The 14,630-nt window shown below is 42.7% G+C and overlaps 1 protein-coding gene across 1 annotated transcript in view; it reads right to left on the reverse strand.

Annotated features, from left to right (window-relative positions):
• The window catches only part of slc35f3b (solute carrier family 35 member F3b), a 53,068-nt gene extending 44,734 nt beyond the window's left edge, over positions 1-8,334 (reverse strand). Inside the window, exons 1-2 of the mRNA XM_034609104.1 lie at positions 8,121-8,334; positions 7,036-7,250 (exon numbers count right to left, since the gene is read on the reverse strand). Coding sequence (XP_034464995.1) covers positions 7,036-7,250; positions 8,121-8,218 — 313 coding nt within the window. The 5' untranslated portion in view covers positions 8,219-8,334. The remainder of the gene's footprint in view (positions 1-7,035; positions 7,251-8,120) is intronic.
• Positions 8,335-14,630: the final 6,296 nt, after the last annotated feature.

The following is a 14,630-nucleotide window of genomic DNA, read 5'->3' on the forward strand; positions in this document are numbered from 1 at the left end:
CACTCTGCTTTCCATCAGGCGAAGTGTCCCTCTGCAAGAAATGGGTCTTCTAAGAACTATCCAGCTCTGGACTGTAAGACTGAACCTCTTTTACATTCTGTTTCCACTGAATTAGCAGCCTCATTTGTTCCTCTGCTGCCGCCCCTATCTATCCGCGCTCATCTCCAGCACTTAGGGTGACACAGCGAGCGAAGACGAGCAGCAGAAAGAGAGAAGGCTGGAGGTCGTCGTCTTCTTCTTCTAAAGCAACACATATGATTCGGCAGCTCCTCCAGTCCATTGGGCTCGAGCAAGAATTTCAGGGGGCAGGTGTGTGATGATCCTCTAAATTATAGATGTGATGTTATGCAATGAAAGCTGCCTCTACTGTGCTGGTGATTGTAGAAAATAAAAGCCTAAAATACACTTCACTTCCCAGTTTCACTTCACGTGAAACTGGGAGCATTCAGCCCCAAACCAGTGGGGTAACTAGAAGGGCACTCAGAGAGCACATACTTCTGCCGTGGTTGATTGGCCACCTTATCACCATATTGCTCACATGTATTGCATCAGATATATATACCACATATCCAAAAATGTTCTGCAAAATGTTTACATTAAACACTAAGGAATATTTGTTATCGTACAGAATTTGAATAAACCCCCCCCCCCCCACCCCTAACCCGTTCGTATAAAAGTGGCAGTGCTCTTAACTTAGTCAAATTCCTCTTTAAATCAAATTAAAAATACTGTTCTGACTCTTCTATTACTGGGCCTATATGCTCGCTGCTTTGCTGAATCGTCTTTACTTCATGTGCTTGTTTCTTTTGTTACTGAAGCAGGATCATCCGCTGCCCAGTCTTTTTTTCCTCCAGAGGCGACAGCTCGGCTCCTTCGATGGACAGTGAGACTCTCAATTATTAATACACAAACACCCACAAGTTAAAAGCGACTAAGTCTGAATAATCTCATAAATGTAGTGTTCCATTGGCATATAATCCATTTACATCAAATATTAAATATATAATGATATTCAAGTCCTCTGGGCATATGATTTTTTTCCCCCAGTATGTTGTGTGCTATGCATATTACTAAAACATGTAGCGGTGCTTAAAACATTTATGTTTCGAGAAAAGAGGAGCAGGACGGGGGAAAAAAAAACCTCTGTAGGGCAATGAATTGTTTACCTGCATATTGTACGGTTGTTATTTCTTTTCTATCTCTGTTTCTTTGTGGATGACTGTGCACGTGATCATGTTAACATGCACGCATTGGAGTGTTTACAGATATTCTTGCCCCTTGACTGAACCTCAGGCAACATGACTTGTTCTGTGCGTGCATCGCTCAGTTTGAATAGAGGTAACGTACAGATGTGGATCAAAGTTGGAGAGTTCTCACTTTCATAATTCATTTTTCTGTCTAGCTGTGACAAATTACCACCTGCTGCTGGCACTGTTGTCTTATTATGCAGGATAATAATGATGCACTCTCACTGTCACAGATCATCAGTGTGGAACTTATTTTCTGGACATTTCCTTGCTTTAACCACCCTTGCTTACTCCTATTTCCGCTGGAGACATTTACCAAGGTGCCTTTCTCAACCCTCAGACAATATGTATAGCAACCTGGGTGTCATTCTCTCCTCTGTGAATCTCCACCTTATTGTGGTGGAGAATGATTCAGAAACTGTGCCAAAGTTCTTGGGTAACCACAGAATAGGGAAACCAGGGCCCCCTACAGGAGAGCTCATCTGCGAGTCAAGAACAACATAGCTGCCACCACGTGGACCAACCACCCATTGGGAAGGACATCGACCAAAGGCAGGGGCCTGGAGATGCTGAACCACGGCATGAAATACTAGACGGGTGCCTCCTGGGCTCCTCCCTTTGGTGGATAAACGGGCACACCCAACCAGGAGGGGACCCAGGGGTGGACTCATAACTCACTGAAGGCATTACATATCCCATCTGGCCTGGTATTGCCTCGGATGGATGGATGGATGGATGGATGTCATTCTGAATTCCATCCTTTACTTTGAGTCTCACGTCGAAATCCATCAGCAATATATAGTATAACAGCTATTCAATGAGGAAAAAGTGTGAGCCATACACTTTACTCACAAAGCAACGTTCTTTACTTTATTTATTTATTTTTAAATTTTTTTGTCTATGAAAGATGCTTGCTTCACTGATTAATTGACCATTGATGGAACTTAAATAGATTCTCGGAAAAAAAGTTCTTGTTTCTTTGGCTTTGCGTACTTTTCAAGAAAGATTTTATGCAAGTTAAAATTCTCTGTAAGGACTTGAGCAAGGGAGCGTGCACATTCATCACTATTCCCGTCTTTCTCCTCAGCTCCTGCTGAGTTTAAAGGAGCCATTCTCGTCGTCAGTCACAGTCGGCCCCATACCTTGCCCGTCCCTTCCAGCTGTCCTGATACTGGCAGCCGTGCATGTGTACATGGGTTATAGGCTCTCTCCAACCTGCTCTCACCATGCCAAAACCCTGAGCTCAAAATAGAATCCAACCTCATTTCATGCCTCGTGAAGCTCTTAATTCGCACCGGAATTGGATGCTTCATTTGCGATAGATAAATTAGGAAAACGAACAAAGTCTGTTTTGTCAAATGTTTCACTTCTGGGTGAAACTTGACAAACCTAAAGGGACGATTTCACAGAGGAAAAAAGCTTCGTCATAGAGAGCACCGCTTCTTTCTCAGGCTCTGGAGTAAAATACACTTAAGAAAAGTGCAACTTAAGAAAACACCTGGGAAAAAATAGACAAAACACACAAATCATCTTGTTCTATTTGACAAAATGTGCACTGTAAACCATCACAACACAACCCAATGGGCGAACATGCTGCAAGTAGCAGAGATGAGAAAAGCTTTTTCAGGGAATTAAAAAAAACATGAATCTGGCAGGGACACACTCATCGTCCAATTTGTGACTTTACTAAAGTTACTGAAGGTGTTTCAGGTTTTCCTCATGTTCCATGTTGCACTGCCCCTGCATGTATGAGCGAACCCATCTTCTTTCAAAGCTATATGAGTTTTAATACCTGTTTCAATTCAAGCTGATTCGTGACATCAACTCAAGCGAAGGGGAAAGTGATTTTATTCTCCACTTTTTTTTTCGCAAAGTGAAAAGAGTTCCCCTCGTATCTGTTCGAGTTAACCTGCAGCAACGATATCAAATTCAATTTCTTCTTCTGGAAAATGTCTTATCAGCCTGCGAAGAGGTTTTATTAATGAGAATCGTGGCAAGGATTTATAAGATATTATTTGATTTGGATTCGGCAGAAGTAATGCCCAACGGACACAAATGAGATAGACAATTTCTGCCGTTGGTTTTCTGCAGCACTGATCGTGCCATCGCTCTGCTACTTTATGTAAGAGCTAACCAGTGGAAGTCTGGAGGTCTGTCTTTGCTCCAAGTCATCAATCAACTGCTTCTTTGAAAGAAAGTGCAAATGTTGGAAAGTTTCTATTTCTAATCTTGAAGACTAAATGAGAAATAAATGTCTTTTATGGTACATATGTATGTGTACTGTAGCTCGATGGATTCTGTCCAGTAGTCTAACCTTTCTCTGGTAACCATTGACCTTTCCTTTTGATGTGGACATCACCCCACCATCCACGGCCATTTTCAAAGTGGAGCTTGTCTCTGAATTCTCGATTTTGTTGATGTTCACTGAGAAGAGAATCGATGACAGGCGTTTTTTTCCGTATTTATGTGTTTATCAATGTATTCCGGTTAATACAGAGAGAGAGAGGTGCCATTTACAAGAATTACACACAAGACATGTTATGTGGCCAGTTGAAAACAATACACAGACAAACCTTCAGTATAATTCACCTCCATCAACTATCTCAAAAACATAACTCTTGTTTAATTCTGTTTTGAGTTTGCACCCTCGGGCAGGTCTGATAAATGAGCCGGATTTTCTCGTTGTGTTTGGCTGTTACATATGCAGCGATGCTCAGAGGGAAATGACAGCATCCTGCGTGCTTTGCGATCCCCGCAGTCTCACATTCAGACGGAAAAAGCCAAGTCTCACACTTTCATCCTCGGTAATGGCCTACACTTCTACACCCACTGTCCCTCTCACTCTGCTTACTCCTGTGTGAAGGAGCACACGTGTCCACTTGGTGGTAAATGAAACAAACAGGCGTCTCTACTGAGAAGTACTCGGGGCTCCTATACCTCTCCTGAAATTGTCTGCTTTCAGCATAAGCCCTCCACTCTTGAGCCATAAGCCATTGCTCTCACTGTGTCCTGTGTAGTCAAGTTGTGTGTGTGTGTGTAGCAGGGGGCTGCAGGGCTGCGGGCTGACTATGTCCAACACATGGCACGCAATTGTGTGCAATCTGTGACTAGCAAGACTTCTGTCGCCACGAAGCACGGCTGCAGCTATAGGTGGGCCAGAAGGAGCTCAGAGCTGTGTGGATTTTCATCATGGCTTGTTTTGATCTCACTTTAGCAAGCTGCAGGAACTCGACGTTTCCTGAAATCCCAAACGGAGCTTCAATTAACTGAAAATTGACATTTCCCCTGATGGCCACGCGCACAGAAAAAAATGTCTGATGCAACAGTGCAACACATTGTGAAATATTTTATCCACAAAACACCATTTTAATGGTTAAAGTCCCCAAAGAACTAGTGCAACAACAAGGCTAGTTCCTTTGAGGGTTTAAAATCAAAACACAATACAGTACAAGAATCCAGAATTGTCAGCTTTCAATTCCTGGTATTTGCATCTAAAATATCAGAACAACTTAGCACATCAAGCCTTTTTTGAACAACTTTTGAAGTGACTGACAGTTGTTTCTTGTCGCCCAGGTTTTATATGTACATCTACCCTTGTGTTTAGCCTTGGATTTCACCCATAGATTGTGTATAAAAATGGACAACATGACTGCTCCCCAAAAGTGAAGCCGGAGCAGACTGACAAATGAAGGATGCAGAAGTCATGCAACCACACCAGTAAATGTTTTTTACTAAAAGTGTCTGTCCTCTAATGGAGCATTAACAAAAGGTTCTTGAACACAACTTGATATTAATACCAGGAGATAAAAGCTAGAACTCTTGCAGGAGCTGGCCTAAAGTAGTTCTGGTTCGATAATGTAACTTAACTACTGGCTGTCTGTCTTTTTTTTCAGGTAAATATTTCTCTCCTGAACACGGGCATGATGTTTTCATTTGATGTGAAATGTCTGTTGTTTTTATGGAGAATGGACACTTTTGTCATTACTCGCATTCAGATTACTGGGAAAAACAACCCACTCTAACAAGCAGCACTTGATATTATATCTGTTCCGCAACCGCTATTATAATTATGCAATTAGTTGTACAACAGCAGTAATATAGACCAGAGGATACTGAGCTGGTTGAATTGCATAAATACCCTGCACATAAACCTAAATCTGTGATTTCAGATTGGGGTTGGAGTAACGCCATTCACAGTATTAAAATATTTATAATATAGATAGAAAAGAAGATAGAAATCCATGCGTATAGATAAACAACACTGTAGAATATTTATATCATAAGTATCAAGTCATTGCTTTTGCAGCCATGGGAGCCCATGTGAGATGGTGTAGAATATGACATTTATATTTTACATCAAATTAAAATAAAAACACATTGCTCTGCTTGTCCCAGTACAAATTATTTGAATCTTAAAACATGGTCACCACAGTCCCTGCCCTTCAATCAGACTTTAGTGTAAGTATTCCACCTCACATCTCTTCCTGGCACCAGAAGTTACCAAAGACCAGTTCAGATCTGAAGAGCAGCTGTCCTGTGAAGTCTGCAGTGTTCAGATGTTAGGTATCTGCCTTTAAATTGTGAAGCAGCTCCAGAGCTGTTTAATATTGCAGTCTCATATGAAATTTATTAAATTTGCCACCAGCCAAAGGTTGTCCACAAGGAACAACCCCCCCCTGAAAGTCTTCACACAAGAGCAATTAACACTCAAATGAACACAGGACTGACAGTTTGTCCTGACACCACCGCAGAGAGACAGAAATCCCACATGGAGCCACAGAGTTAAGTGAAGCACAGACCATAATCTATCCATAGCATCATCAGCGGCAGATTACAGTTCAGGCGTTTACTGCTGCGCAAATCAAACCCGAGTGACTCAGAGAGAGAGAGAAGAAATGAAAATAAAGAGAGGGGGGTAAAAAAAATCTGCATCGACAACTTTTTTTTTCTTCAAAGAATCAACTGCTCCGAGCAACGTTCCCACTGTCTGACTCCCATGATGCTCCTCTGATGCAAACACTGGCTCCACTGTCTGCAGCAGCCGAGAGCAGCGAGAACACTTTAGCAGCTAATTGTCAGGGTGAGGGGAAAACTGGCTTTAGTGTAATAATGCAGAGGAATGGGCATCATCATGGTGTCTGACAATATTTGTACATCATTATTTTCAAATGCATGAGCTCTTTTGTTCTTGCTCTGTGCCGCATGAACATGGAACTCCAACCTTTGCACTTTGCTCTTTCTCTCTTTTACATGTCAGGGATTTGCATTTGATGGAGGTAACGGTGTAGTTTGAGATTCAAGGGGCGTCACTTCCACGTTACAAACTCTCCTCATTCAACTGTGCTCAACTAAATACAGTTTTCCATTCTACGGTACTTTTATCATCAAATCCAGGTTAATGTGAAGGATGAGGAGGAACAGGAGGGATAGAAACAAGATCCATGATGTGAGAGGGACACTTCAAATCTGAAGGCCACAAAATGTGCCTCTATTGGTAAAACTACAGTATGTGACATTATGATTACTAACAGAGAAAAATAATCCACTTTACACTCACAAATGCAGTACTTAACCCGTCCACCCACATAAACCAGGCTATCAAACTATATCAGGCATCCAGTGATGCTTAAGAGCACTTTTTTTATTACATCACTGTCATCATGAATTTCACATGCTACCTGAGTGTTAGTGTGATAAGTGTAGCAATGACTAACAGCCTGATTGTGTGGGCATGACCTCGACACGTTCCACAGACGTTCACAGCATCCGTGTGTGCAAATGGACTCACTCTTGCAGCTCGCGTTCCAGGGCTGGTATCCATAGTAGCCGGTGATGCGCAGTATTCGCTCCTCGATGGAGGCGCTGTTGATGTCCTCGACTGAGCGGGAGGACTTGAGGTCCTCCTTGATGGCCTCGTCCACCACCAGGTACTTGAGCTGTCTGAGCTGCGGGCTGATGTCCGAAAGCCGTCTGGGGCTCACGTCGGGCGACTTGCGCATCCCGCTGCAGGGAGAAGAGCACAAGAGGCTTGTGATGGCGTTACAAGACCAAAGTGATAAAGGGGAGCCGGGAAAACCTTCTATGTGGCTTGATGAGATAAGAGTTCTCCTCGGCTAAAGCAGGGGGAGTCGGTGCTCTATGTTCCACAGAGAGCGGCGTCAGGGGCCCCTGCAGCGCCTCTCTTGTACAGTACAGAAATCATCATCCTCCACTGGCTCTGCACTACAGTGTGGAAGACACTAAGCGAAAGTGACCCCTCCTGCAAACTGTTGTAGCCTATACCATGCACTCACTGTGCAACATCACATTATAGGCTTATATAGGAATGAGGAACTAATGAATCGATCGTGAGTGATGTGTAGGGATGGAGGAGCTACACTCGTGTCATGTATATGCGCACTGGAGCACAAAATTGCGCACAGTCGCAACCAATTAAATGCACATTTTATCATATAAATACTTGTTACCCTGCGTCCACCAGGTGAGTTTAAACGAAAGGAAGGTATTGCAGTAATAAAGCTCTATAATATGATGACGCTGACAAAGTGCGGTGACCTGAAAGCCTCTTTGCTGATATGAAACCCTCGACGTGGGAAAACAAAACATTTTTAGTGATGCACTCCGTGCGTAAAAGTCCCCCTGTGGTGCCAACATCACAAACACGGCCGAAATAAATGTAATCTCACTCCAACTAATTAGCACTAGCAACGAAAGAAATGAGATTCACATAGATTTGGCTTAGCTTGATATTTTCTGCCCTGAAAAAGTCATCTCACTTTATCAATGCACCTGAGAAATCAAGTGCGCAACAGGTCAGCCGTGCGTCCTGACGCACGGCTGGAGGCTTATTTTCTACAACTTTAAATGTCTTACATCGGCATCAAAGTAGTCGGAGGTCCAAGGTAGCACATGCAGTCCAGATGGGGACGCCCGACCCGGTCCCACACGGTGCCCTCTCCTTCCCCGTACATCCTCACGGCAGCTACTGTGGATCTGAATCCTCCTCGAAGGAGACGAGAACCATCATCCTGCTCCTTCTCCTCACCGACACCAACATATGCCTGGCCACCCCACCACAGACTGTCTCTACATCAAGAGGCTGCAGCGCTCTGCCTGTGGATACCGCTCGGTCCCGGAGGCACTACAACAGCGCCATCTAGCTGATTCCACTGGAACTATCATCATCTCCAAGTCGGACATACAGGGAATACATTGTGGCAGCTGTGTCAGGTACCTGAAGGACCACATCCACCACAGGGCCCCAATCATGTTCATGCAACATATCACAATTTCTAAAAGTTATTCTAATTGAAATAAGCTCAGACAGCATGCAGTCTCTGCTTTCTCCTAAACCTTCTGTATGCCCAGGCCCCAAAAAGCCCCCTAGTGGCCCCTGCATCTCATTCTGCACATATCTGACCGCACCTTTACTGACTCATCACTCTCCTTCATATCTTATATGAAGTGTTTGTGAAAAGTACTTTTCTCTGGCTTTGTGGATCCAAATAGTTCAGTCAGTGAATTACAAAAGAAGCACACAGCGTTCTGCAGCAGTAACATTGTAAACAAGCTCTTTCTTGTCCTTTTCCATCAGAGCGTCACATTTTGAAAGGCACAGCAAGTCTCCTCAAGTTAAAAATATAATTCAGAGCCATGCTTTGAATTGTGAAGTTGGTGTTTACATTTTTTGATCTAACTAGGACATTTATGTGTTTCAGAACCGTATCAGGTGCTCCAAGTTTAGTGGGTTTTTTTTTCTCAGAACATCCACCATGATATTTCAACTATACTCTTATTTTCTTGGCATCTCTTCATTTGATTTCCTGTAATTTCTTTTGCTTGTGTTGAATGAATATAAAAGAATAAATGTGACTAATTTGTTGAGCAGAATATGTCGGAAACTGCCCATTTTCAAGCTTTTTAAGAGGTTTTTGGTTTTTTGTTTTCCAGTAAAGATGTATCAACATAATCGGCTGTTATTGGACAACTTTTCCCAGAAACTATCACTGTAGCTTTCATAGTAATTCACAGGCAACCGGAGTCCCCTCTGGTCTATTATTCATGTCCTGCTCTACATAAAGAACCCATCAGCATTCCAAGAGAATGGCAAGACCTGTATTTCAAACGTGTGAGTGGAGGTAGGAATTAAACAGTAGAATTGTTGTTTCTTTTCAATAACACAATTACATGGATGAGGTTGATTATCTCCAATCAGAGCCGTGCTTCCAGTAATGGGCTGATTATGTTCACTGGTGGTGATTATGTTTACTGGAGGATTAAAAATCAAGTGACTGTCTTTGCCTCTGTGTTCCAGAAGTGTGACCTGTGCCACACGAACAGTACACTTGTGTTTTAGTTTTTTTGAGAAACTGTTAGCAAAGGAACATAGATTTTATTTATTAGCCTAAAGTACTTTCATCAAGTTTGCCAAAGTTACGATAATATGCAATATTTTCCGTTGCTTCCTGTCTATGCATGCATGCAGTAAAAATGATCCTGTGGAGTGGAAGTCTACCTTGCATGTGTTGGGTACTGTCCCCAATACGTCCCAGGTCTGTGGTCCACCGGCTGCATTGCGTCTGCATCCTATTCGGGCTCCTGACTGCGGAGAGCAGCACAAGTGCACTGGCTGTTTTTTTTGAAGACAGGGTTTGCATCGATCAGTGACCAGAGAAAGGGGCTGGGGTGGTGGGTGGGGGACCTGTGCTTACTCAAGCAAAAAAGAAAAAGTGGAGTGCAGTCATCAATAAACGGGTCAACACCCCCCCCATTGACAGGGAGAGAGGAGGATCAGGTTTATCGTGCATAATGCACCTCTCAACTTCACAGCTCAGACGAGGCTTAATCCATTCTCACTGTTAATACTGTTTAGTGATACACACTGTTAATAATGTGGACACCTTTTTTCCCCCCGGGAGAAACCCAGCTCATAAATATCAAAGCGGCGGATACAAGAAGAAAGGGGGCGGGGGGGCTGCTAATATATTCAAGTCATTCACTGGCATCCAGCGACACCGCCTTCCACTCCAGCAGACCTCTGATGGCAGATTAATTGGTGGCCCAATCTGCAGGGCACTGCACTCCTTTCTAAATATGGAGCGAGAGCTAAAGCCCGAGGCCACAAGATGAACACAGGAAAGGTTCCAAACACATATGAGATAGTCATTCAAATAATCATTTGCTAATGACATATAATCACACTTTTAATAATCCATTCGTTTTATTTCCATACACTTCCAATGGCTTTTTCTATCCGGTTATAAAAAGCACAGGTCTACATCACGACATTAAGATTGACTCCGTGCCATTAAAAGTCTCAGTCAGCCATGGCAGTGGAATGAAAGGCAGCCATTATTACTGATGATTATTACGGCTACTTGTCAAAATGTCAGTCAGGAAAAATGGGGTCTAAAGTTTTTTCTTGGAGCAGAATTGTCGAGCTGTGCAACACACACGCAACTAGTGGCTTTACCTGTCAAGATGTCTGCAGAGCAAAAGGTCTCTGAAGGTCAACTAATGCTGGGATTATAGAATTTTTTCTTGATAGGAAGGTTTATTATTGTCGTTTTGAACCTTTGCACTAATCTGAGCTTCTTAATTGCGATTTTAAAATACGCTTACAAGTAAGACAACAGCTTTTGGATATTGGTGAGTTTTTCCCCTGAACATATGATTCTCCATATGTTTCTACTATAAAGGCATATTTTACATTAATTGCCGGGTCCACAGTTTTAAAAAAAGAAGTATGTTGTGAATCCTCTCTGTTCTCACCATCAATATTTAATGCAGCTCCCAGCCTGGAAACAGCGCGACAGACTGCTGCTGATTGGCCGATGCGGAGCGAGAAGGGAAACTCTGAGCCAGTTAAAAGGCCACGTTCATCAGTGTATTTAGGCACTCCAGAGGGGTTTAAACATTTTATTCCTTTTTTACATTTGCTTGTCACGAGGAGCAATTTATTGCTACGACTCAGAGAGACATTTGTTCCTCTGTGGCAGAAGAAGGTGCTACAGTATATACGTAGAAACGTTATTCCAGCCAGAAGGACATATATAACCTTTATGGAATCGGCACCCTGTAGTCCCAAGGGCCAGGGTGATTTCTTCGGGCTGTATTTGTTATTCAGCTGCCATTATTAGTAAGGTTGACACACAGCTGGAGAAAACCCAGCAGAATCTCGGAGGAGGCGAGGACCTGCTGGTGCCATTGTGTGTCAAGACGGAGAACCAGTTATCCACCCAGGCAAACGGCTCTGGTGGGAAGAAAAAATTGGCAACTTCTATCTTCTTTTCTGGCCAGAATTAACTGCCCTGATTTCCATTCTTAGATGCTCCCTTTTTAGTTTTTTTTTCTTTTTTTGACAACTGAAGACAAGACAAAAATATATGATTTAAGTTTGAGACGTAGCCATGCACAGCCTCTTCTTGTGCTGCTATATTAATATTAAAAGACACCTCTGAGATACTAAGAAAACAGCACTTCAGAGGGGCTCTTTCAGCTGACAGTTTCACAACAGTTCACAAAGACTGTGCACTGAGAAATGGGTTTCATTAGCACATAGACGACGAGCTGTGCTCTGCGTATAGCCGTCAGATAAATGCAAACAGCCTCTGATCCGAGTTCCCCTCTAAATGAAACTCATCACTTTTGACCGTTACTCAGTCGCAGCCATGCTTGTTATAGAAAATAGAACTAACATACATTTTTTTATAATGTTATGAGCTATTGTTTGTCAGCAGGATTACACAAATCTACTGGATGGATAAATTTGGTGTAAGGCTGGGGTGTGGCCTAAGAAATTCAATTATATGGGCAGATCCCGGGATTTGATTTCACTATCTTTTAAAATTTTTGTGAATTTCTAAAGATATGACGTAGAGATCTTTATGAAAAAAATCTTTTAAGGGAGGTGAATCTTTTTGTCATGAAATTATTGCACAGTAACAATGAGAATGGATATTTTGACAGTTTGCTGAAAGTTTCGATTTCCATGATGTATGTTTCTGATGCAATACCTGTACAAAGTGGCTAATCAGACCTGGCAGAGGTGTGTGTGGTCTCCTAGTTCCTTCGTTAACATGAAAATCTGTCCACTGTTCTTTACGTGTAAATATCTGCTCCTCTCCTGTCGTATAAATGTCTTCTTTGCTTATTTTTTTCCCAAATTTGGCAAACACCGCATGTTGCAGAGCAAAACCCCACCACAGTGATTTCCCCTCAGTCCTGAAGGTTGTCTGACATTCATTGCTTCCTCCTTTTGAATATTTATAACCAATTATTTTCAGTTTCGGGCTGCAGAGACTTGGCGGGAAGGAAGAGAATCACGCCACTTTTATTCTCATAAAGCCATTATGGGACCGAGCAACTGAACCTCAAATCAATTTTCCCAGCATCCTTCATGTCGTAATGATTTGATTACAAATTACGTTGGTCAAAAACAAAGAACACTTTGCCTTTCATCATCTAATTAGTTGTCACAGCATTTTCTCAGGGTTTTTTTCTCATGCTTGCTCAGCTGAATATCCCACTCGGATGTGACCGACCCAGATGTCAGCTTTACTGGGATGACAGAGTGGAAAAGACGGGGGGGAAAAAAAGTGCTTTGTGTGTTTCAGCATGACTCATGATGTTTCGGCCTGTGTATGACCTCTTGGGAGAACAACAGCAGATCACATAATTATATATTTTAATGCATTTCAAGCACCTAATAGATGTAGTTGTACGGAGCAAAGTCTGAGTCACGATGACCTCAAAGTGTCACACGCTGCAGAGATTGGAGGTTTCACTGCAGACGGAGTGAACACCAATGGCTGCAGCATCCACTCGCCCTCTCCTGCCTTCTTCTGGTCCTGTCAGTTCGTCTCACCTCTTAGACATTCAACTGGCGCAGTGTGCATGTCCCGCTAAGTGTTTGTCATGTGCTTTTTATAAATATGTGTAACTGGTCTTCTTTTCAGGCGAAACTCTCCTTTTTCAATAAATCTACATTACCATTTAGAAAAAATATAATCACCTCTCCCTCACAGCAGTGAAATGAAACCACAGTGTTTGCAGTAGCAAATGAGCGCAGTTAGAGAGCTGGCGGTGCACAGGCAATGTTTGTGCTTGAGGCCTCCACGCTGCATTCCCATAGTCCCAGTGTTTAGTCAGGATATAAATAGAGTTGCTCCACCATCAGAAAGCAGTGCTGTAGGGTATTGGTTCCAGTCGTTGCCTTGGTCCAGTCCAACCCACACCCTGTCCCCCGTGACCCCTGAGTCCTTGGACTGGCTGGTGCACGAGGAGCCAAAGTTTCAGCAAAAGAGCTGATGTAAAAACAAAAATGCCAATTTTCTCCTGAGCAATTTCTGCAGTGTGAGTTTAGCTTGAAGGAGTGTTTGCTCTATGTACAACAAACCAACACAAAACTCTTGCATTATTTATTCAACATTCACCCCTAATGCGATGCCAATTCCTTTTAAAAGAATAGAATCAGATTCATTGTACTGATGTGTTTCTCGATTTCAGCTGCAAAAATCATTCGGTTTTCAGGATTAACGCACAAGGCTGTGCTCTTTTTATTTTCACAGCTCCGGCCCAGGTAGTTTCCTGTATGTATGTATGTATGTATATGAATGATGCAAGAAGATCAAATAGCAATATTAATGACAAGGAGCGGTTAGTGTGTGTGTAGAGCGGGGTCTGCAGGGGATACAGGCCTGTTCTGCCCTGATACACTCCTGACTGACAGCCTGCTCACGTCTACTGACAATTGTACTGTTTGTGCGTGGGTACAAATTAAAAGCAAACAAAGGAGACAAACTGCGGGGGCATTGGAGGATGTGATGGCCTGAAGGGAAGGTGTGCTTCAGCTGGGAATGTGCCATGTTTGAGTCTCTCCGGATCAGCAGATGCAAACTCATTGTGCTGAAAGAACAGCCCTCGCAGCACGTTTGATTTGCAGCTTTTTATATTCAGTCCTGACGTTCTTTTTACATAAAACACGAAAACTCATTCAAATCTTTTATGAAAGATTATGGTTTTGTAACAGAAGCAAGACTGTGAATATTTAGATTTTTATAAAAGAAGGTGCAGTTTTCTGGTGATCACTGCGCTTTGTCCACACAAATGGCGCTGCTGCTTAAATACACCATCAGCAGGACACAACAGATTTTATTAAGAAATGTATTGTCGTGGGATGGCAAACAGATGTGAGCCACTTTGGGCAATGATGCTGCATTCTGGGCTTGAAGCTCGAACAAATTGGATGTGAGCCTTAAGTGGCTCACATGTAAAATAGCTCATGTGGGCCCAAATATCCCAAAACAAATGTGGGCCTTTTTTGGCAAACATTGCAATGGCAGGAGCAGATTTTAGACAGAATCAAAAGACATCAATCAATAA

Source organism: Hippoglossus hippoglossus, chromosome 15 (assembly GCF_009819705.1).
Source record: "Hippoglossus hippoglossus isolate fHipHip1 chromosome 15, fHipHip1.pri, whole genome shotgun sequence".
Classification (NCBI taxonomy): Eukaryota; Metazoa; Chordata; class Actinopteri; order Pleuronectiformes; family Pleuronectidae; genus Hippoglossus; species Hippoglossus hippoglossus.